Raw genomic sequence first — 25,188 nt, 5'->3', positions numbered from 1 at the left:
TGTGTGAAAACTATGAAATAAAAACATTTTAATGCTGCTAATCGGATGTTTTGCCACATTTTAACATACTCTAATACTAGTCATTACTCACTTCATGGATATAATATGCAAAAAAACAACAACACATTTTTGTTGTTAATTACAGTCTAGTAACAATAATTAAGCAATTGATTTACACTCAAACATGTTAGATCAGGTTTATCAAGAACAGCATAGTTACAATAATGTTGTCAATTGCAGTGTATGGGATGATGCATGAGTGTCCAATGTGTTGGCTGATATGGAATTAAAATAACAAAATCCATGACTATATAAGAGAACAGCTGTAGAATAGCTGTCCACTGTAGTGACCACTATGCATGAAAGGGTTAATAATATTCCACCTGTTACTAAATGTTTTGTGTATTTGTAGGTCCACTGTGATCTGTAAGTTATAATGTACATGTGTAAATGATAAACTTAAGCATAATATTATTAAAATTACACATTTTTTCAGTTTGTTCATATTATTCACATTGTTTGAAAGGATAGTTTGTAAATGCAAGCATTTTCATAATGTAATTTTACTTTTTTCACTATAAAATATAGAGGAAAGTTTGGAGTTGACATTATTTACATATTATATTACACTGGGTTACAAAAAAAATGTTTTTTGCAAGTTGTCTAGGTTTTTTCAACTGAATTAGGACCATTTTGCACCGCTAAATCCAAAAATGACATCTGTTTTTCTCAATCAGGTCAGGTTTTTTTGCTAATTTGATTTTGAAAAATTTGATCTTCTCACAATCTGCGCCCAAACTTTATCTTGGTCACCAAGTTTAATACCAAAATAAGATTGACAAGCACACTTTATGAAACTTGCGACTTCGTTCCTGTTAGGTACAATGGTGTATTCACCGCAGATGTAGCAGAATACATCAGGCTTATTTTTGCAAGATCTTCTAGTTGATGCCATTTCATTCACCTGTAATATTAAAAAAATCATTAAACATAAATTGGCAAAAGTGAAATCTTCAGAACTCGTTTATTGCAAGAAATATGAAAGAATTTTGTATCATATGATGTGAAAATGCCCATAAACGTAAGCAAAAATGTTAAAAAGCCAATATGTAGCATAGTTCAGAAAGTTGACCTGATTGAGCAAAATTAATGTGATTTTTGGATTCAGCACACCAAAATTATTCCAAATCAGCTCAAAAAACTTAAACAATAAATTTGTTGTTGACCAGTGTTATAATTTTACTGGTTCAGCCCACTTCAGATGAAATTTAGCTGAATGTGGCCCCTGAAGTAAAATGAGTTTGACACCCCTGCTCTAAACCTTTGGTGTAGATTTGCTCTTGTGTGTTGGACTGTCTCCCTCTAGTGGCCGGTGGTGGTACTGGGATGTCCAAAATACTACACTGTAGGTTTCACTACTGTCACATCCTCTTTGATGACGAGATTAAATTCCCTCTATTCTCCACATATCACACACAACAAGACAGAAATTACAGATGATAAGGAAGGTTTACATTTAACGTGTGCATTTCTAAAGGGATATCCTACTTATTAGAGCGCTTTTGGAATCTTGTCATCTTTCCTGCTTTTCCGTAGAAAACATCCCGCTCAACGTAGCGCCGTTCGCTCCGCCCACATTTACTGCAGTTCCCTGTCAGAGCTCAGAAAACGCCTTTGCACGGGACAGGCTCTACAAATAAAGTCAATTCAAGACATTTTTTTGGTTTCGAATGTCTGGTGCACATGTTGATTTAACAGAGTTCATGGATGCTTCCGGATTAATGTATAAACAGATCAGATCCTGAGTAGAAGACGACCATCTGGACGCTGCGTCCACAGAGCTACAATGTTTCAGACGCTACGGACGTTTTTACTATCAAAAGCCCGGTGTTGGGATGCCGACAGTCAGAGGTCATACCAGGACCTGTTTGAGAAGCTTGATACCAATAAAGATGGAAAAGTGGATGTCGCCGAATTACGCGCGGGACTCAAAGCAATGGGCATATTCCGCCAGGGTGCTGCACAGGTAAAACTGCCACAGGGTCTGCAGGGACTGGAGTTTCAGGTCCTGGCCTGTTCGTTTTGCATGCATTTCCTTAAAAGTGTAACTATGTGACTGGTTGAGTGTGTGACTCTCATGTTGCATTCTGAGAAGGCATACAAACCTTAAGATCTTATCTCCACTCTGCAGAAAATTGTGTCATCCGGTGACCAAAACAAGGATGGGAGTCTGGACTTCAACGAATTCACCAAATATCTGAAAGAGCATGAGAAGAAACTGAGACTGACATTCAAAAGCCTGGACAGAAACAATGATGGTAAGCAGTCAAGCATGTTTCTCTGGCTGTCTTATTGTAAAAATAAATAGATAAAAAAAAAAAAAAAAAAACTTGGCATGAGTGTCAATGCATAATAAAACAAGCCAGGAATGTTTACAAAACTCCACTGGTACTGTTTGTTTCATGTAGTGTTTTTTTATGTTATATCAGGGCGCATTGATGCCTCAGAGGTTCAGCAGTCCCTTGCAGAGTTGGGCATCAATATCAGCAGAGAAGATGCCCAAAAAATCTTGCAGAGGTCTGGTCTCCATTTCTAAAATGTCTTTATAACTAGTACCTACCTATGACCTAACTATGGAAAGTCATGGAATCATTTATCAGATCACAGTTAGAAGGCTTTATGTGTGTTCCCTTAGTATGGACATAGATGGAAGCATGATGGTGGACTGGAACGAGTGGAGGGAACACTTCCTACTATACCCTGAACACAACCTGGAAGAGATCATACGCCACTGGAAACACTCCTCGGTATGTATGTGCACCATACTGGGGCAACTGCAGTAGAATAAATCACATGTCGTCTAGTCCTCTTGTGTTAGATATTATGGATTTTTTCTGCAGTCACTTTTGGCTGCTGGTCTCAAATGCTAGTCTGTCCAAGATAATTAGGTCATGAAGCCACCCTGCATTTGCTTCAGCTTTCTCCTTCACCGCTTGTGCAAATGACACTGACTGGTTTGTTTGTTGTGTTGCACAACATATTTTGTCATAGATAGCCTTCACAAGAAATTTAAGTTATATCTACTGACCACTGCATTCCCCTGCAGTGTAAGTAACTGCAAAACACTGTCATTACTAGATACTATTGTGCTTTTGGAAAAACATTGGGTATGTTTATCTGAAACAGCTAAGGCTTACAAGACAAGGCTTCAGTCAGCTCAGGGATTATGATTGCCCAACAAGGAGGTTTGTCTCAGCGATAAGGAGGTCTTACCCTGCCCATACAGTAAAAATTATATAAGTGTTTTCTGAAATTCTGAAACCTTATAGTTAGTGTCTAATATGTTGCCCTCTGGTGTGCATTATTTGGCAAGAGGACTGTTGCTGAGCTACTCTGCAAACAGACCACAAAAGGAGAAGTGCAAAATATTCTCGTAAAGTTTAGTGTCATGTTACCAACCACACACCAGACTGTGTATGGTGTATAAGACCTATGTGGATGCTTCTGTAAAACTGGGTACAGTTTGGTATCTGGCACTTTGCCAGCTTTTTAGACTGAATAATAAAAGAAAAATTTAGACATATTTCCCCCCAGGATGTACCTAATGATGACCTCAGATAAATGCAAAAAAAAAAAGCACTCCTGCTCTGAGCCATCCCAAAATTAATGAATTTTTAATCAAATATTGGGGCCAAAAGTAGGACCAAAACTGGGACAGGAAAAGCTACCTAGATGTCATTTTATCTTGAAAATGTGGCTTGAAATGGTCTTATATACCACTATGAATAAAGACACTGTGTTAAATTTGATGATCCTAGTGGTTTTTCTAATCCATACATGTGGGTTTTTAATGAATTGGCAGTCTCATTCCAGGTTTTGTGTGTAACCCATTGTGTCCACTGGAGTTACATGCAGAACCTGCCCATTTAAACACATAAATCGTGAATGATTTTGCAACAGTGGTCATTTTTGTGAAACACTCTGCCTTGCATAATTAGTTCAATTCCTAAAATGTACCTGTGAGAGAACGAAAAGTAGTGTGTAATTTATTAAAAATAATGTAAAATAATATAAAAATTTGTTTTATCTCAAAAAATTGTTTCTCTTCTTCTCAGTAAATATTTATTTTTAAAATAGACCCCAAGTGCTTCCAAACTTGCTTCATAACATTAGTCTACATCTTGTTTGAATTTTTAGCCTCCATGTCCTGTTCTTAGGTACCAGTTTCATAGAAGCGCCCACGTGTAAGACATCAAAGTGAACTCATTAACCCTTGGCTCATGGAAATGAGCAGGTGTACTACTTCTTGCTATAACAACAGTGAATTGAAAAGCAATGATTTGCATGCATTTTGATGATGTCAGTAAATATGTTTTGCATACATGTAGATTCTGGACATCGGTGACAGTCTCGCCATCCCTGATGAATTCACAGAGGAGGAAAAAAGCACAGGCGGCTGGTGGAAGCAGCTCGTCGCAGGTGCAGTAGCAGGTGCTGTGTCCCGTACCGGCACTGCCCCTCTGGACAGAATGAAAGTCTTCATGCAGGTGAGGAGAAAACAGCCAAATGTATCCTTGCTTCCTTTGTAGGATAATAATAGAAGCAGCTTGCCCTGTAAGTTGTGTAATTTTATATATTTTTATCACAGGTCCACGCCTCCAAATCCAACAACATAAGCTTGGTGGGTGGTTTCAGGCAAATGATAGCAGAAGGAGGTTTAACGTCACTATGGAGAGGCAATGGCACCAATGTTTTAAAGATCGCACCTGAGACAGCCATCAAATTCATGGCCTATGAACAAGTAAGAGACTGTCTTGAAAGCCAGCTCGATGGTACTTATCACAGTTACATAATAGTGCAAACAGTTGTAATGCTTGGGATTTCCCTTATTCCTCTTGTATGTCTTTTGTGACAGTATAAAAAGCTGTTATCATCAGATGGTAAAAAAATAGAGACATACCAGAGGTTCATGGCGGGCTCTTTGGCTGGTGCTACAGCTCAGACAGCGATCTACCCTATGGAGGTAAGTCAGCCATTGCACTGCACCATCATGTTTGAATTAAACAAAAATTGCTGGCCTCCATTCAACATTCTTTCAACATTGGAGTTCAACATTTGTTTTGTTTTTTTCCCTTCATTTTTCTTATGAAGGTTTTGAAAACTAGACTGACGCTGAGGAAAACCGGCCAGTATTCAGGAATGTTTGACTGTGCCAAGAAGATCCTGAAGAATGAGGGGGTCAAGGCTTTCTACAAGGGCTATGTTCCAAACTTACTGGGCATCATTCCTTATGCTGGGATAGACCTCGCAGTTTATGAGGTATGAAGAAGTAGTGCTTTGGGTGTCGCTTTAAAGTAATATTTTACTTCACAGTGCAATTTGACAAATTACTTAATTTGCATGCACAATAAACCACTTCATCATAGAGTGCAGAGCATTTTAGTCTGACTCTGCACTTTTCATGATAACAATCTCACTTATCTGTTCATTTATCATTAACTCATTTATCTGTGTTATATTTATTGGATGATTTGTGTGTTATGTGGATAAACAGTTCCATCACTGTCTCCATTTACTTCTCTCCCAGACTCTGAAGACCACGTGGTTGTCATACCACCCAAAAGACTCTGCTAACCCTGGAGTCCTGGTGTTGCTAGGCTGTGGGACAATCTCTAGTACCTGTGGACAACTGGCCAGTTATCCACTTGCACTTGTACGCACACGGATGCAGGCACAAGGTAAATTCAGCCCAAAAAGTACACGGCATATTATTCCACTGTGTGTAGTATTTTGTTTAGGTGTGACAAAATTCTCAAACAGTACCTGATATTTTATGTTAAAATAGAGAGAAGTATCCATTGATTTGTTAAATGAAACCCTGAGTTAGCCTCTTTATGGATGTAAAGTAGAGGTCAGCTGATATAATAATCATAGTGTCCTGCAGGAGAAAGCAGATAGCTGCTAAATTGGCTGACCTTGTCTCCACCCTTTCCCCCAAAAATCCCCACACTAAAAGCACATTACACATGTAACTTTCACTTTATTGCTTTATTAATCTGAAGAACTGAATATCAGATTCAAAGTAATTAATCAAAAAATATAGGTGAGTGATTTTACCTTTTGAACAATTATTTTCCATGGATGTTATTCCAGTTTACTCTTTTTAATATCCCCCATCATAGACTTAAAATGTAAAATGTCCTATTGGTGCAGACTTATTGGCCAAACCAGTTAATTACAGTCTATCTCCAGAGCAAAGTGTGGAATAAATAAGCAAATACTAGTGTGTATGTTAGCTGCAGGGCCACTGCTAACACAGAACCCACAATACTGAGTGGCTTTTCCTGAAAAAAGTGCTTTTATTGAGCAGATTATACATGCAACACCCAACCAATTCAACAAAACATTAACTCTTTCGGTGCCAGACAGTTAAGGGGCTAATAAGCCTTAAAAGTGCCACAGAATTTGGCCGTTTTTCAGTATTTCGCATCGTTTTTATAATATTTGAAGAATCCTGCAGGAAACCGCTTGGTAACATCCGACCGATTGCTGATTAGATTCAAAATGCACCGGACGCAGCCGATTCATTATTGATCGTAATTTGCATAATTTATAATAATAATAATAATAATAATAATAATAATAATAATAATAATCTTTATTTATATAGCACTTTTCATACATTAAAAACTGTAGCACAAAGTGCTTTACATATCAGTTTAAAAATCAGTACCGCCCCCCACCTACACCCACCCACTCACCCGCACACACACACACACACACACACACACACACACACACATATACATTCAAACCCACAAGCTCACACATACTTAAGAAGACTGACTGAGCACGGGTAGACCAGAACAAAAATGTACAAGTAAAAGTAAAACATCAATTTAGGAGGCGCTGTCTCAGGGAGCCATCCGCACCAGGAGGCAGCCGCCGACCCCGGCGACCAGGCACCAGCAACACAGCCCCGCATCCCAACTAGTGGGAGAGGGCCAACTGGGACCCCCACCCACCAGAAAGGAGCGGACCCCAGTGAGAGAAGGCGCCACAGCCCCCGGAGTCCACAGCCGCCCCCCGGCATGGAGGGCTCCCTCTGATGAAACACCGGAGAATAAGAAACATTAAAAAGATATAAAAATATTATTCGGTCGCGTGACCTCAAATTTCCGTCTGATTGGTCTCAAAAGGGGGACACAGAAAGAACGTCATCGAAATGTGAGAAAGAAATGGGGGTGGATGGTTTGTTTGTACACAAATATGGCGTGTTCTCCAAAGCCGATCTGAAGGTTGTATTCGTAAAGCCGATTTAATCGGCCCATGGCACTGAAAGAGTTAAGTCAAATAAGATATGCAGTAATTTCCCTTTTTACCTTTTAAAATGTTCTCCTTTAAGCTCAGCAAAACCTCTCCTGAAATAGAAAATATCTGGTAAACAACCATTGTGGCACGTGTTGAAGTTTTTTATTTATTGTTTTTCAGGCACTTTTTTGCAGTATGTTTAGTACTCATGTTTATGCTGCAATGATGGTGAAAATGTTTTCTTTATTATTATTATTAGTCAGTAATAATAACCCACATAAAACCAATATTTCCTTGAGCTACATGTTACAGTTACAGTCACTAGTCGATGTGAATATAGGGTGTTTTGAGCCAATGAGACTTTCTCAGCATAGCTTTTGTCAACAAAAAAAATATACATATGTGTCCAATCAAGCGGTAACACGTGAACACATTTTGTGTTCAACAGTCTCTGTCATGTAAGCAGAGTAACTTATATGCATGTATTATACATATTTGAGTAGGTATTTATAAGCTCTTTAACACTATGTATAAAATTTTTAGGTGAAAAATGTCAAATTACTGCTCTGTAACATGTGGACTTGAAATGGACATCAATTTTTTAAGCTTTGCATAAACATTCAAAACACGTGGTTCTTGACAGAAATTGATATCAAGTAGGACAAAACCTTCTAGATATTATGTTCAACTATACTGAAAATGAATTTTGGAGTAAAATATTGAAAAGTCTCTTTTATTGACATGAGAATGTGGTAACATGTGGACAGGCTGCCATAGTAACACGTGGACGATTCTACCATTGTATGCATTACCAAAATGTTGACTTTTTTTTTTTTAAAACAAGCCAGATATAATCACAGTGCTTTATTTAATGTATTTAATACTAACACAGTGTTATTTACAACTTCTGGTGGTCCGTACTGATATAGGTAAATTGCAAATAAGGAGTAATTTCTCTGTAACAGTTCACAGATAGTCTTTTGAAATGTGACAGATTGAATAAATTTTGAAATTTTTTTAGATATAGTTTTTAGTGTGAAATTCGAGCTATGGCTATGGTGTAAAAAGTACAATCGATAAAATTGGTTGTAACTTTTTTTCTACAAGTGGTATTTTAAAAAGGATAACAGTTCCGTAAAATACAGATCTTTAGCTAAAAAAATAGCCCACTTGATAAATGATGGATGCAAATTTACTTTGTCACGTTGATGTTAACTTTCACTTGATTGGACCCATGTATAATTTATTTTTGTATTTTATTTTTTTTTTGCTCTAGCAACTCTGGATGCATCTGACCAGCCTTCCATGAGCACTCTGATGAAGAAGATTCTAGCCAAAGATGGTTTTTTTGGACTCTATCGAGGCATCTTGCCAAACTTCATGAAAGTCATCCCTGCTGTTAGCATTAGTTATGTGGTTTATGAGTACATGAAGAATGGCTTGGGGATCTCCAAATGACACAGCAAACAAACAGAAAAGAAAAGCTTGTTTGCTTTGTCTGAACTAAAAGTTGTTGACTGAGATGATACCAAAAGGACATCAAACATACAGAGCATGTCTTCTGCCAGCCGGAACAAAGGTTCAGCGGATGGACGTTGTATGCAGCTCCCTACGGGGGCTCTATCTGTAGCTAAAGCATTAAATGTTTGTTAAGCATGCTTTAATTTTTATACTGCCACACTTCTTCATTTCACTATATGTTCATCCAAAATGATGCTTGACACACAGTTAGTGCTAAATGGAAAAATCATAACCATGAGACTGTATAACGGGTTTATAATTTAAGTTTTTAATCTTTAAACTGTGACCAAAACAAGACACTTTGTAGGAAAGACTTGGCTGTGATGATACATAGCAAATACAATGGTTTATCTTTCCCTCTGAATGAGGAAAAAGGAACACTACTGGGGTTATGCCACGTTGAAGTTCACACACACCACAAGTAATTTTACACTTTTAGAAGGTGTAAACTTCTGCCGTACAATGACATCAGCTCTATAGTTGGACGAAGGGCACTGCAGTCACCAGCTATTAACTAAAAATAAGTGACACTGAAAAATCAATATTTGCAAACACTGGAATGTTGTCTGCATGAAGAGACACTTTATTGTGCAATGTGAAAAAAAATACAACACATCTTTTTAGTTACGCGAAAATCCTTTGAATGTGCCTTATTTATAACTTCCTCATAGCCACTCAGTGACAAATACATACTGCGTTTAGTTTTAAAGAGGTAACATGTAGAACAATAGTTAACCTTGTGTAATTATATAAGTTATTTAAGAAAACAGCAACAGCTGGTCTTAAGACTGGAAAGCTTGTAAGGAGTTTGTTTTGTCTTTTCTCTGTTCTAATTTTAACATCCCTCAATCCTAGACACACAGTTTGACACAGGAGGATACTGTTACATCCTGCCCAGGGTTGGCAAGTTTTTACTTTTATCTACCAATGAAGATGGCTTCAGGTTTTGGTTTTTTTTTCATCAGGTCAATTATATTGGCTTCTAAGATGCATAATGATAATCAAGTCTTATGTTACCTCTGTATGTAGCAACTAAACACAGGAATCTGACATGGTCTTAACTGTGAGGCTTGTTTGAAGAACAATTGACTGCTTTTTAAGATGACTGAGTGTGGCAACAGCTCCATCTACTGGCCAATAAAACATGCATTCATTGCCATACAGAACTGAAATGTGATTTTCTTGGTATATTTATTACACTTGTTTTGAAACTTCTCTAAGAGGATGAGCACATTAGTGATATAGTAAGATGGAAAAATATGTACTCTTTCATTTTATAACAATTTATAACATTACCACAACTTCAAACATGGTATGATCATTTAGGAGCATGATGCTGTATCTAGTTATCACTCCTACCTGCACATCCATACCTTTAATATGTGTATTTTATGGAATGGGTGACCGTATAAATATCTCGCTCCTAGGATTCGGAGGGGCTGTTGGCAGCCATGCAATCCACTGTGGATTCCACAGTGCCATTCATACCACCAGTGTGTGAATGTGAGAGTGAATGAATAATGGATCCATTGTAAGGGCTAAAATAGAAAATCTAATCCATTATTATTGCTGCAAAAAAGGCTGATTTGGATTATATCTACACAAACCAAAATATCATGACAATTAATGGGAAAAAGTGTCGACTACATGTGATTCTGGTAATACTGATAAAAATTTGAAGGCAGTAATAGCTCTGATCCTAACACCCAATCATAGCCTTAGACACAGTGATCATTAAAAATATAAAACATTTCTGTTTTTGTTCCTTTAATTAAAAAAATCAACCAAGAAAATTCCCACAAAGTGGCATTCATCAGTCATGTGTAAATGTACAGAAGAGAAATATATCTTAGCTTAATCTTATCATAAAAGGGACGTGGATTGTCTGTGTGTGTATCTTGGGCATCACACAAATCCGGAAAGATCTGACTGCTGCAGTTTGGCATACTTATGTATTATTGGTCAAGGAAGAGACTAGCGAAAACAGCAAGTTGATAGGACCTATATTTTTGGAGATATTAGTAATTTTGGAATATAATAGCCTTACAATCATGTCACTATACCCAGAATCATAGAATCATCATTGAAGTGGGTTACCTAGCAACAGGGCCATGTTGCCATGGTGTCAAATTTCATGTGCAGAAACAGACATGCCTGCTGAAAGGTTATTCAACTGAAAATGCCATTGAAAGTAAAGGAATGAACTGTATCAGAGGATCTAGAACCCATGGTTCCCCACAGGTCAACTTGCTAGTAATTCAGATATTTTTATTAAACTTATCATTTCCAACCTGTTTTTTTTTTTTATTTTTTTTTTTTACAGTAGAAGTGATGATTTCTGTTGCAACCTGATTACAATAGATATTGTTTGTAATTTCCACTGTAGTGCTGGTGACACATGATGTCAGTTATGGACTGGAGACTCTAGAGTGGGAACTGAACAGTCAAACAACTTGTGTTTCTGAGAACATAAGAGTCTCCATGCTACTTGTATATTATCCTTATTCTTTTAAATAAAAACATTATATACATAGATCTTGTCTATGTTTTTAATTATTTATCTCTTCAGTTTCCACACTGTATTATATGTTCATGATAGTGATTTCCTTCATTTATTGTATGTATTTGTGGACATATAGTCTACAGACAGGTCTCTGGTCTTTATTCCCTGTGGTAATAAACCACATGTTGTTGACTGGAGGAGCCAAATATCATCCGATTAACCCTTTTTTTCGTTCACATAACCCTAAATTTCATAAAAATAGACATATTAAAGATATGAAAACACTGGAATAGTCTTTACTGCCAACATTTATATCTAGATAGATAGATAGATAGATAGAGAGAGAGAGAGAGAGAGAGAGAGAGAGAGAGAGAGAGAGAGAGAGAGAGAGATTTTAAATCAATGTTGGCAGTCATTTGTGTTTTTGCTGTCAGGCAGATGCTAAATTAAGTGAAAATAATTTGGATATAGCACAAACAATATGACGCTAATTACTGACATAAGGCATGACTGGCCCAACAGTAATGAAAGTTGTCCAAACTCAGGTATGTTCTGTTATTTTATTGGTGCTGCTGCTGATCAGTCCCTTTAAACAATAATCCACGTAAAACAAACATTATCCAAAAATTAGTAGAAATGTCGTAAAATTAAATGTGGTGAGTAGCACCTCTTTACAAAAACAGTGGAATTTTGAGGCCAATTCGCAACAATAATTTAAAATGGGTTAGAAACAAAGTTCTTCTAGTAGGATGTGGTTTTCCATCATAATTTCTGGTTCAGTACCAGTATGGTCCAGTGCGCGTGACCCAGCCTTAGTCCTTCACAGTACGGATAGACGCGCAGACTAAGTTTGTCCTCAGCGGACACCGTAGCGGGGGCACCACCACATCGCTGCAGTTGTTGAAGAAGAGGTTGGCCCTCAGATAACAACAAAGTAGGTAACACCAGCTGGAATCGGTGAGTTTGTTCGCTTTGTCGCAGCTGCACGGTGAATAGATCGTATATTCGTCGCGTTAGATTAAAACGAGGTCGAGTGTGAGACTGTTATGTTGCTCATTTTGGAAAGTGGCAGTAAAGAGCTAGCTAACTAACAACCAGCTAAAAATATTCTCACGTCAGAAGAGATCTGCTGAACTGACCAGAGGAGAGACTTGGGGAGGTTGTAACGTTACCTCGAAAGCTGTACAATCTTTCTACTAAGTGACATAACAGGTCGGTTGTGTGAGTTTATAAGTTCAAACTTGTTGCTTCTTTAGTAGATATATCGTTAGTGGGCGTCAACGGCCGGTGCTCAGTCTGTGCCAGCAGGATGGCATTACCGTTAAGCGGGTGATGCGGTCTGATCTGGTCTGGCAAGTCCAGATTCACACTTAGACAGAAGACAGTGACAGCCGTGGACCTGAGGCAGCCCTCAGTAAACCTTTTAGCCTGTCTGGATAACATTCAGCCTTTAGAAGAGGCGTACTGCTGCTCATAGTGCGGTGTGTATAACGCATCCAAAATGCATTACCACTTCTACGTGATGATGTTATTAGTGTTGATGTAAGTTATCCAGTCATCTGCAGGTACTGAAACAGTTTATGAACTGCATTGTTATTGCAATACATGAAATAAAGATTAGGGTCAAACAATAGCTATTATTTATCTCAAATTCCTTCACAGCATTGGTCTAATAGTGAAATCAATACAAAATACATCATACAACAATGTTATTAAGTTGTCATTTCATCTTTCGGCTAAAATTTGCTCAGAGGTCTTATTTATGTCTTTGTGCATAAATCAAATCAAATCAATCAGCACAAATCAATATAAGGGAATCCCTAAAGGAACTTTGTGTTGGTAAATGCAAGTTATGCAAATCTACAGGATTTCAGTTGTGTTGCAACATGCTGATGGTCATATGAACTATGTTTTCAGGTCAAAAATGTCCAATTTCATCACAATTAATGCTATATTTTCATGTCACAAATGGCCAAGTTATATTTTAACTGAATTTACCCGAAAAACAAATATTCTATTCTTTTAGATTCCCCAGTTTTTCTTACAAGATTATATACTACATATCACATGTTTTATTTTTACAGGTTGCAATATGGAGTATGGTGCTGATCCATCCTGCTTATGTTATGCAAATACATACATTAAGAATGTCACACGTCACTTTTTAAATCAACAGTTTTCTAATAATAAGCATTTTTATAAAGAAATAAAAATTCTATATTGTTATTTACTCTTTAGTATGATGATAAACTATACAATAAATAATTATGATAGTAGTTTTTGCACAGGGATCATTTCTGGAAACGGTGACGTGGCTGCCGAGCATCAGTATGATTGGATCCGTAACAACCATGTCACATCCGTCCACTGCCACATTTTGTGTTTTTGTTCGGCTGTTATTGTTTTAGTTCCACAATACTAACATTTATGAATAAGAGGATAATTAGCAATAGTAAGTATATAAGTTTATTACTAATAAAGTACTGGTACTGACCAGATCATCATGGGTAATGTCACGTCCGTCCACCAGCAAAAGTTTTCACATACACGTGCTATTCCAAATCCAATATTTCTGAAAATATAGCTTCCACTGTCAAATAATATCAGTAGACTGTGCACAAATGTATTAGCATTATTTCAACACAGTTCTATGCATTTCTTACAACTTTTTTTTTTTTTTTTGACAAAAATGGCCACTCATCTGACCCCCTAAGTAACTTTTATCCGCTTTGTATAACTCAAGAAGCAGAACTTACGATATGCATCTAATTGTCTTAATTGTGCAATGTGACAAGGTCAACATAAGACATAATGTAATCAACATAACTAATATAAACATCGCAAATTATAACAAAATTAACCATAAAAAATTAAGAATCGTTTTAGCACAAGTTAGGGAAGGAAGACTCAGTTAAAAAAAAAGATTTATTTCCACAGTCATCCATGGATCACTTTGAATTATGTGTCTAATCCTTTTGCAAGTTATTATATAATGATAATAACAGAATTTAACTGTGTTGCACCATTTTATGCAGCTTTGATTTTCCGAAACACATAACATATACAACATGCTTCTCATAGAATGAACATTAAAAACATGGATAAAATGCCATAAATTATGTAATCCATATAAAACCTTTTTTAAAAAATAAGATCAGAATGAAAGTAGGAAACATAGTATGCATAATAAAATAAGATGGCACATAAAACTTTCTCAGTATAATTGAATTAAGCTAAATAATAAAACAAATACATCAAATCTCAGAGACTGTTTCACTTTGAGAGCATTTAATGACTAGATTACAGCAAAATTTAAGTCATTTTGCTCATGGTTTTTGTCCAAGCACGTTGTCGTTTCTTTCCAGTTGTTCTATAAATAGGTGGGCATTATGGGCAACACGAGTGACAGGGTGTCGGCAGATCGCCATGGAGCCAAGGCTCACCGCTCAGACAGCAGCGGCAGTCACAAAGACCAAGAACCCAGCAGCAAGATGGTGGACAGCACAGATGACCCCAACATCTTCAACACCCACGGGCCAGAGTCCAAGGCATTGAAAAATACTAACACAGATTCATCTGTAAAAAGCCATTTCTTAATTTTTTTGTTCAAACATCTTAGACTTGAAATTTATTGCTTTCAGGCTTTAGGGGAGAAAGAATTCACACCAGATCTGGAGGACATGGTAAAGACTGTTCCTCAGGCACGACCCACTGTGATCCGTTGGGCCGGTGGAGGGAAGGAGGTTTGCATAGCTGGTTCCTTCAATAACTGGAGTACGAAGATACCACTAAATAAGAGGTAATGTGTGGAGCATCAGTGCATTTATGCAATGTATCTCCATTGTACAAAGTTACCATAAGTGCCAGTATTTTACTGAAACAAAAGCCTAGTGTTGCACTAATATACTGTATTTCTCCTCCAAAGCCATAATGACTTCGTAGCAATCCTGGATTTGCCGGAGGGAGAACACCAGTATAAGTTTTTTGTCGATGGGCAGTGGGTCCATGATCCCTCAGAGGTAAATCCGTGCTGAGTCATTTTGTTTTTCTGTGTTACAAGGCGTATTGATGTTTTTTATTATTTTTGTTTTTTAATGTTTATTTATCAGGGACGATACATACAGCATTGCCACCAGAGGGAAAATGTGATGCATAGATCTTCAGCTAATTTGAAGTCTTTGTCCCTGATCAGGCTTTTGAATACTATAAAATAATATACTGAACACTATAAAATAATATACTTAATACAATAAAATACAATAAAAATACAATGTATGCAATGAATAAATGCCATAAATTAATAAATACAGTGGCTCATATTAGACAACTGAACACAATGTAAAGATGAAAACACTAAATAAATTAGACTTTAACATGGTAAAATGGTGTGTATTTTGATAATGAGCTTTAATCAGCAGTGTTGACATCTCTGCTGTTGCTTAAGCCAGTGCTTAACTTTGACACTAAACACCTTTAGTTCAGTTTGAGATTTGATTTCTGCCAGCAGAGAGTTCCAGAAGTGTGCTCCTTGCACTGAGAGGGATGACTTTCCAAATGTTGTCCTACACATTGAAATTATACGGTTCTGCTGGGTTATGCCCCTTGTCATTGTCCTATGGTTGTCTGTCTTTTTTTTTTTTTTTAAATCTGAGACATCATTTAAATTTTTAGTCATGAAAATTTATCAAATTAGATTATCATAATATTTTTAATGTTTGTATTGTGTTACTTGCCTTGAGAAATTGACAGTAATGGTTTGACATACATTTTGTCAATGTTCCTGGTGGTAAACAAAGATACTTAAAGAACCCCCTCCCCCTTAATTATATTGTTTCCTTCAACTTTTCAACTCTCCTCCCAATAATTATGTTAAGCTCAACTAAGCCTCTGTAAAGCACAGGAAAATGAGTACAGCTTGTTATAAATAATAATTTTAACAAGTCCTTAATTATTCTGTTTGGGAACTTTTCTTTTTTCAGCCTGTAGTAACTAGCCAGCTTGGCACCATCAACAACTTGATCCAGGTGAAAAAGTCGGACTTTGAGGTGTTTGATGCCCTGCAGGTCGACTCTCTGGAGTGCTCCGACACGTCAGGTCTGTTTAAGCCAAAATGTTCACAGACTGTCTGTAGAGGTACAAAGAAAGTTATTTTAAAGAGACAACAGAAGCTTAATTTTTGGTTGTACTGGTCTGTACCATCCTGCTGTCTTGTTATTAAAGTGTGATTATAGCCACAGATTTGCTGTCAACTCATTTTAAGTGTACAGTGTCAGCCACACATTGTAGGATGCACTGAAATCCTGAGGTTTAACTGAGACTCTGCTGTTGTTACAGATCTGTCCAGCTCTCCCCCTGGACCATACGGGCAGGAGCAGTACATCTTCAGACCTGAGGAGCATTTCAAAGCCCCGCCTATACTCCCCCCACATCTCCTTCAAGTTATCCTTAACAAGGATACTAATGTTTCTGTGCGTTTCTGTCATTCCCACTTCCAGATTTATCCATTCACAGTCCTGATGTTATCATCAACTTTTCAAGTTTATTAATAGTTTGAATGTTTTTCCTTTTCCATTTCCTTTGTAGTGTGACCCTGCCCTGCTGCCTGAGCCCAATCACGTCATGCTAAACCACCTTTATGCGCTGTCGATAAAGGTAGGTTCAGTAGAGGCTGTTTTCTTAACAGAACTGCTCCCACATGAAACATAACCAACGGACCATTATATCATGTAAATTTGGCTCAGAGGTTGCAGTTTCCTTATGGATAGAGCCAAACATAAAGTAAACAAGTGGTACCAGGCACAACAAACCCCGCCCCTCACACATATTGTAGCTTTTTTTGGCATCAGTCCAGCTGATGTTATCATGTCTATGCATGTGGTGATGTCAGCATATCAGTTGTCAATTTGGTATGAATTCAACCAATAGTTTTGCTGCTACAGATGTGAAATTTCACCCATTATAAGTAAATGGGAGAAAAAAAGATTTAAAAAATTCATAAAAATTTTTAATTTTGACCTACTGTTCCCAAAATGTAATGAGATCTATTCTGGGTCACTGGCAATCTATAAACCAAATTTGGTATGAATTCAACCAATAGTTTTGCTGCTAGAGTATTAACAAACAACCAAACCAAACCAATAACAATACCCCTTGCCTCCCCTTTTGGGGGCGGGGTAATAATATAGCTTTATAGAACGTTTCCAAAACATGAAATTTCATATATCTAGATCATGGTTTTGTACTTTTCTGCTAATTAAACTGTTTAAAACATAGAACTTAGTCCATAAAAATATGCAATATATACTTATATTTCAAAATATATATATAAATGTAACGTTATAATACATATATTTCTGTGTCATATATTTGATGGCTTTTGTTCATTTGATCATTTGTTTCTGACAATGTCCAACTTCAGACAGATCCATGGTTCTTAATCTTTTATAAAAATATGTTACCCGGGGCTCTTCCATTAGAATGAAATGGCACATGGTTAAAACTTTAATGTTACCTCATCCATAAACAGAATTTTTGAGTCAGGTCAAATTTTCATGAGTAGTGGTGGTAAAAATAACTCCCACGATCCCTTGGTGCCTTTAACATCATCTACTACTGCAACTTATGTTATTGTTTTGATTGAAATTCCTAAAAAAAATTATACAGTGCATTTCATATTTGTTTCCTTGAAGAATCCCGAGAATCAATAAGGCTACAGACCAGTTACCATTTTAATTAACCAAAGCTTCCCTGTTTATTTGCTGGATGTGTTCGGACCCCTGTAATGGCTGACTCCATCTTTATTTTGTTTTATTTCCTTCTGTGCAGGATGGAGTAATGGTGCTGAGTGCGACACACAGATACAAGAAGAAATACGTCACCTCTCTGCTTTACAAACCTATCTAAACCTCATCGTAGGTGCTCCACAGTGCTTTTAGAGAGCAGCACGTTTGTATCCTGCTGTTTTTGTTTTTTTTTTTTAAATCATCACATTTAGCCAAATCTTGCACTGAAACAAGTTTACAGGGGAAACAAAGGCCAGCGGCTGTGACTGTGGCTTGGATTTTTTGTTCTTTTAAAGGTTGCACTTCTGTCTACATAGGGCTCTGAACAAAAGTAGAGAAGTGTCTTTACAGAGAGAGATGGAAACCATACTGTGGCTTTTTAACCTGTGACATTTACAAACGAGAGATTGACAAAATCACTGTGTATTTGACTGTTTGGTGCATCCTGTGATTACTTTGCATGTTCGTGTGTAAAAAGACATTTGTTTAAATATATGGAGCGAGTTGTCTTATGCCATCTTGACAGTTGCATTGCTGTGCAGTGAGGGCTCTTCTCATTCATGGTTGTTGTGCAGGTTGTCGCATTAACAGAGGGGTTTTGATTTTTGTGGTGGTGCACAGTTTGACTGAAGTGTTGTCGTATCCTTCGCAATTAATTGGATTGAGTATGTTTTTAACTGATGCGGCTCTTGGATTGTGCATGCAAAAAAAGCAGAATGACTTAATCCAGACCTCTGTTAGGTCTAAGCATTGAAGAGAGCAGCCAACATAGCATTGCTTTGCATGATATGCAATAACCTGCTATGAAATAACAAAGGCAGCAATCAATAACAGCTGATGTTGCTGCATATTACATTAAATGTTTCACTTAATTTGCAGATATTCAGTGGATTTTTCCAAAACAACCAAAAAGGTAACAGTTTTAGCGGCTTAACATGGAATGGCTGATGATCTGCATTTGAATAGAGTGAGTTTCCGTCATCATCAGGCCTCTAGATAAGGAGCGGAGGTTTAAGGCTGCAGGCTGATGTGTAGTTCTGCTGTTGCCTTTCTCTTGACCTAATTTAGTGAGCACTTTACCATCCTGCAAGCAGGAGTGTTGATATAAGCTTTGAACTATGCAGTCGACAACTCTTGTACTGTAGCCTCTTTTGGACTATAAAATGTAGTCTGCTTTTTATTTTCAGATATTCTGGATTTGCAGTGCTTTGTATGTGTGTGAATTGTATTGAGTTCTATTTATGAAATAGGAATGTACTGTTTATGTGTTGTCACACAGAGAAGTGTGTACGAACACACACCTAAGAATGTGATCGGAAGTGTTTTATTCGACAGGGCTATAAGATGTTTTTTACATTACAGGTAATGAACAATGGCTTTGGCAGATGTTAAACTTATATTTGTCACCTGTATGTGTTTTATAACTTGCTGTTTAATTGTCTGCACTTACAGTGTAATTCTTAAAGGGGCTTTCATAAATGCCATTTGTGTCAAACCAGATGCTTTCAAAGTATTTTGTGAATGTCAAGCCTAGCCATAACGTTTTGTCCGGAGTTTGTAAGACTGAAGACATGATAAGGGAGAAAGGACAGACACCACGGTCATGGTGTTCTTAGGTTAAAACCAAAACTTGAATTTTACAAATGTTACATGAATGTTTAAAAAAGCTTTGCAGAACCAGTGTGAAGAGCTACTGTACAAGGTTTTACTTGTTTGCAAATAAAGGGAGGACACACTGTTCCTACATCCTGACTGAAGCGTCATCTTTTCCTCTTTAGCCTATGACGCCAGAATTTGGTATTCTAGTTTGACAATTTTCATAGCTTTAAGGTTTTAACCGTGGTTCACTGAACTCTGCTAAGATAATTAGGTATTTGTTTTCACATCCTGGTGCTAAAATATCACATTTCAACCATATTGTCTTGGAATTGGTTGTAATAACATACACAGAGATAAGTAGCATACAAAAAATGGAAAACAAGACAAACTTTTTAAATGTTTTATTTGTTCTCTCCCAAAATCTTTCAGTGTTAATACTTTTACCTACACAACACACTTAACTGTCATCAGAGACAGGATCTATATGGGTCCTGCATCGGCTTCCTAGTTCATTATGCACAAACTCATAAACAAAGCTGCTTTCCAACCACAAAAGCTGCATCAGTCAAGTAGCACTATATACATACGCAACTCAAGACCAACAATACATTGTTCTAAACCACTGTTTGATTCCCTTTTTATTAAACAGTAAAAAGGCTTTGTTTACGCTCTAACAAGGTGCTGTAAGAATCATTCATTTCACAAACTCTCCGGTCACTGGCTTCAGACAATTATTCAAAACTTTTCTCTATAACATTTCGGATTTCCAAACAAAACATCCAACGATGCATCTGTAAAATACTTGGCAACTTTTGTCCTGTTCTGTGGACGTGAGCGCAAACAAAACCTAATTTAGCAAATCTCAGGTAGACTAGCGCTAGTTCAAGGCCATTTCACCACTGAGAGCAGAGTGAAGAAGCTCTCAAGCTAAATTTAAAGGCAAGCGAAGCAACATTAATCAGAGCTTTGTTATGGGTGGATAATATTGTGTTTAGTGATGCAAATATCATGAAGGCATAGTTTGTAACTGCTTAACAGACATAGCCTGTGACTAATCCAAAGTGGCAATTCTCTAGCATACACTGCATATAAATCATAAGAATGTTGCAAACACAATCGTAATACAATGATGTTTAACATCAAAATAAAATATATAAAGCTATTGCACAGCTACCCAGTTATTCAACTTTGCGAAAAGCAAATGTTGGATGTGTTTAATCTCACACACAGACACACACAAATGAGTACATACAAATGCACACTCACAGAAATAAAAATAAAGAAAAAGCAGTTATTTACAGCAAAAAAAAGGCAAATGTACAGCAAAAAAAAAAAAAAAACTTCAAAAAAACACATGAAACCAAATGTGAAGCTAAACTGCTATAAGTGAATTACAGAACAATGATCCCACCAGTAGGCTGCCAAAGTTTGTGTCACCTATGAGAACTATCTATGTTGCCATTGCCATGGGAACGCTAAGCCTGAACCAAGAGAAAGAACATAAAGACATTAGCACATAGCCACGTGGGAAAAATTCACTTTGTTGAGTTTTGGTCCAAAAAAGGAGATCAAATCCAACTCACAATTGAAATAAACTGAGTCATCTGTCTAACGGTTACCGTCTCTGTGGTTCTAGAGGCCTTCTGAAAATAAAGACACCTCGATATCCCTGTGGTCGCCCATGGGTTCGCTCATTCACATGGATAAGGCAAGTCAAAGTGAGTTCAAAGCTCAAACTTTGGCAACTATTGGTAGTCCCCTGTTCCATAACTTTGATTTGACCTTTTACAATCTCTGTCATGCATCAACACTTGATAAAAAAGTACAATCTTAACACTGATGAATCCCTAATGTTATGACAGTGACTAATAATCCAGTGTCAGGCAAAGGCAAAAAAATAATAAGAAGAAGAAACCGGTGCAGCATGATCATTCAAGAAACAACATCATTATTGCACATGCTCGTATGAGAACTCCTACAGAGGAGCTTGAATACGCGTGTTTAGCCTGGTTCCATTTGAGCACTATACCCTCTTTTTGACATGTCTGAGCTTACACGCTGTTAAAAAACATAACTGACCAGATTTATTAAAGAGGTTGAGCTTTCATTTGACCAACCACAGTTGTTTTTGACATATGTAGAGCTTCACATTCAGTAAGCAGATGCCAAAAGGCACCTTGAGGACCTAAAAGAAGAGGTCTGCAACTAAAATGGAACCTTTCTCTGGCTTTTTGTTCAGCTATTCATAACCCTTTCCTGATGGCTCACATACCTTTAATAAACTTCCCCCAGAAATACATACAGTACACGAGTACAGCAAGTACACACCTACTTTGCAGTGTTCACCTACCTACATTCCTCCACTGTGTCTAGTGATACATTATGGGTGTCATTGTTCTTTGCATTGCATTTGCAAAAAAGGTGTCCTTGTTGATATAAGTGCCACGAGAAGTAAACTTGCATTTCTGTGGCAGTCAGTGTTGTGGATTTGTTGTCTTTGAGTGAGCTGCGTTCACATCACACATACTGTATGTGTATGTTTGTGAGCAGAATTCCTCTCACAAGCCTCTATTCTTACATGCACGAACATCTACTCCGTCCACAGGCTGTCTGGCCCTGGGTGCTCTTAGAGAACAATCAGATGGTGTATTTTACATTTTTTGGTATGTGTTGTTCGAACTGAGATACATTTAAATAAATTAAAGTTTCACATTCTGACAATTAAATGAACAATTTAACTGTAAATGTACTGTTCTGTTGTATAGTACAATAAGTCAATTCCTTATCTTTTGCTAATATTTTTGTTCTTAATTGTTTGTTTGCTTGTATCCTGTGTATGTTATTCTGTATTATACCTGTTAAAATCCAGATTATGTTTAAGAAGATACATCTGATCTGAAATTAGTGTCTCAGAGCAACTTCAACCAGCTCCTTCAGTAGGACGCACATCACTGAAACCATCACAGGCACATTTCAAGCACTTTCTTCTGTCACACACATGATAAGGCAAACTACTGCCTGTATCACTCAAAGACAATGTGGTTGATGTGAGAGTGTCTAAAACTGGGGAGGGGGTGAGGGGAGTGTGGTAAGGCTCAAGGTGCAGATTATACTGTGCACATATTGCCTGAAAGGAGGGGGAGATGGAAGCACTCTCATGGCAGGACGCAGGTAAAGGCAAAGGTAAAGGTAAAGGAGATCGGATGGGAGATGGCAGGCTGGTGTGGAGGGCTTAAAAGGGAGGAAAAAAGGGGAGGGGGAGGGGTCTTGGCTGTTTCAGCATAGAGGTCAGAGGTGGTAGCGTTGAGGCTGGTTCTTAAAAGTCTAAAGCAGGCATTGGCTGGTGCGCTTCCTCGTTGCGATGCGCTGATTGGCTGCAGGCCCGGCGACTCCGGATGCACTGCTGGTCTTCACGACACTGCCATCAGTAGACCACTCTCTGGCAGCCCCTCCTGGGTCCTCAGCTGAGGGAGGGGGCAAAAAATACAGGAAAGTCACTCAGGAGTTTCAGAAAAGTGCTGGAGGAGTGACATAAAAAAAAAAAAAACAGTGGTGGAATGTAAGTAAGTACTTTAACTCAAATAATGTACTGAAGCACCAGTTGAGATACTTTTACTTATCTCCATTTGGTGCAACATCATATTTCTACTCCACTATGTTTCATAGACCAGCAATGTTAACAATCTACAGCACCATTTTGGACCCATTAGAGAAAAAAAAATGGTCTTGAGCTGTGAAAAAATAGTTAATGGTGATGTTTTATATGTATGTTCCTATCAGTTTTAAGTTTCTTTTTAGTACTGACTTTCATTGTGTTTATGTATATTAGTGAGGATGTATGGCTGTGATTTCCATTTTGTGTAACTTCTGCTGCTGTCTTGGCAAGGACACTCTTGAGAAAGATTTTTAATCTCAGTGAGCTTTTTTTCTGGTTAAATAAAGGTAATAATAATAATAATAATAATAATAATAATAATAATAATAATGATACTACTACTACTACTACTACTACTACTACTACTACTACTACTAATAATAATAATAATAATGTATTATGATCGTCTCTCTCAACTCATCATATATTTTTTATATATGATGAGCTCCACCAAAAAACAGTGGTGGAATACAATTAAGTACTTTAACTCAAATAATGTACTGAAGCACCAGTTGAGATACTTTTACTTATCTCCATTTGGTGCAACATTATATTTCTACTCCACTATGTATCATAGACCAGCAATGTTATAATCTACAGCACCATTTTGGATCCATTACAAAAAAAATTGTCTTGAGCTGTGAAAAAATAGTTAACCTCTTCATGTGGCTAATCTGTACTGTTGTATTTATGACTATTTGGTATTTTAACCTTACATTTCATTACAGCAATCCAATATCTGGTTCAGTTATTATTACAATGTAGAAATCTGTTGAGACTTTTTATTTATTTTTTTTTAGCATATATTAGAATATGCAGTCTTACTTAGCAACAGAATAACTGAAAAAATAAAACTGAGATTGTGTTGAAAGAAAATGTTTTTATGTAGGCTGCACATTTTTAGAGTTGAGTTTAGAGCTTTTAACTGGCATCAGATTTAAGCCATTAGGATGTTCAGAGGCTCTGTAGTCATTTTCTGCAGCATTAATTCACCGATAAAACCCATGATGTAGTAGACAAATGGCAGTGGTTGGTTTATGCTTGTTTTTACATTCACTTATTGATATATTTTGCTGAAAATTCAATTTTTCTTATGTTCTCTCTGTTTTGATATAATAACCTTTGAATTCACACTCAGCTTTTATGACCATCTATATGATCAATATATTAGATATAGGAAAATGCCTGCAGAATAAAGTGGATAAAATGATAATAAATGGTTAAATGTTGAGAAAAATTCATTTGAAGTCGCCATAAAATTGTTCTATGTCTTTAAGTGTTAAAAGCTGTTAAAAACAGGCCTGTTTTTGTGAACTCATAAAAAGCTGATTTTTGAGACACATGGTTCTGACAAGACAATGACATTAGAAAAAAACAAATGTAACACATATTAATGTAGCAGTAATATACATCAAAAACATCATATCTAATAGGAAAACACTGACTGAGACCATTTAACTGGACAATGATATCTATATTTCATGTTTTTACAGAATTTGGGTATGTGAGGTTTTCAATGGTGAACTTTTACTTAGTGGAGTATTTTAAAATACTTTAACTTAAAGGATGTGAATATTTTTTCCACCACTGAAACAAAATGACACCACAGCAAAGAAAACACATTTGTCATGTGTAGTGTTAGTTGTAATAAGATCCCCAAAATAGAACTGCTTGCAGATGAAGAGCTGAAGATGGGCCATTAGAGGATAAAGCAATGCCATTACCCAAACCTGACCTTCAAACACACAACACACAACACACAACACACACACAGTCACATTTGAGGTTTTTGCATGTGTTTCCAGTGGAGGTAAATG

At 37.0% G+C, this 25,188-nt stretch overlaps 3 protein-coding genes across 9 annotated transcripts in view; 2 read left to right on the top strand and 1 right to left on the bottom strand.

The window, feature by feature from the left end:
• The first annotated feature begins 1,592 nt into the window (after positions 1-1,592).
• Positions 1,593-9,170, top strand: LOC115437917 (calcium-binding mitochondrial carrier protein SCaMC-1-like). The gene is made up of 10 exons (XM_030161306.1): positions 1,593-2,026; positions 2,192-2,318; positions 2,490-2,577; positions 2,696-2,807; positions 4,389-4,547; positions 4,649-4,801; positions 4,916-5,023; positions 5,152-5,319; positions 5,588-5,738; positions 8,588-9,170. The coding sequence occupies exons 1-10, from the start codon at positions 1,847-1,849 to the stop codon at positions 8,767-8,769; spliced, it is 1,428 nt and encodes a 475-aa protein (XP_030017166.1). The 5' UTR covers positions 1,593-1,846; the 3' UTR covers positions 8,770-9,170.
• Positions 9,171-12,182: 3,012 nt separating this feature from the next.
• Positions 12,183-19,861, top strand: prkab2 (protein kinase, AMP-activated, beta 2 non-catalytic subunit). Of its 2 annotated transcripts, none has more exons than XM_030160969.1 (8): positions 12,183-12,292; positions 14,701-14,883; positions 14,977-15,134; positions 15,261-15,354; positions 16,315-16,429; positions 16,670-16,803; positions 16,919-16,987; positions 18,161-19,861. In XM_030160969.1, exons 2-8 carry the CDS (start codon positions 14,725-14,727, stop codon positions 18,236-18,238), a joined length of 807 nt encoding a protein of 268 aa, XP_030016829.1. In that variant the 5' UTR covers positions 12,183-12,292; positions 14,701-14,724; the 3' UTR covers positions 18,239-19,861. The 2 variants fall into 2 exon arrangements, with proteins under 2 accessions (XP_030016829.1, XP_030016828.1); XM_030160968.1 differs by having other exon boundaries at positions 16,919-17,035; positions 18,132-19,861.
• Positions 19,862-20,101: 240 nt separating this feature from the next.
• LOC115437662 (myomegalin-like) overlaps positions 20,102-25,188 on the bottom strand; it is a 54,597-nt gene continuing 49,510 nt past the window's right edge. For all 6 annotated transcript variants that reach the window (XM_030160967.1, XM_030160964.1, XM_030160962.1 and 3 more), the window contains one exon: positions 20,102-23,180. In XM_030160967.1, coding sequence (XP_030016827.1) covers positions 23,041-23,180 — 140 coding nt within the window. In that variant the 3' untranslated portion in view covers positions 20,102-23,040. The remainder of the gene's footprint in view (positions 23,181-25,188) is intronic.

This window comes from Sphaeramia orbicularis, chromosome 17 (assembly GCF_902148855.1).
Source record: "Sphaeramia orbicularis chromosome 17, fSphaOr1.1, whole genome shotgun sequence".
Lineage (NCBI taxonomy): Eukaryota > Metazoa > Chordata > Actinopteri > Kurtiformes > Apogonidae > Sphaeramia > Sphaeramia orbicularis.
This window is presented reverse-complemented; position numbering and strand designations above follow the sequence as displayed.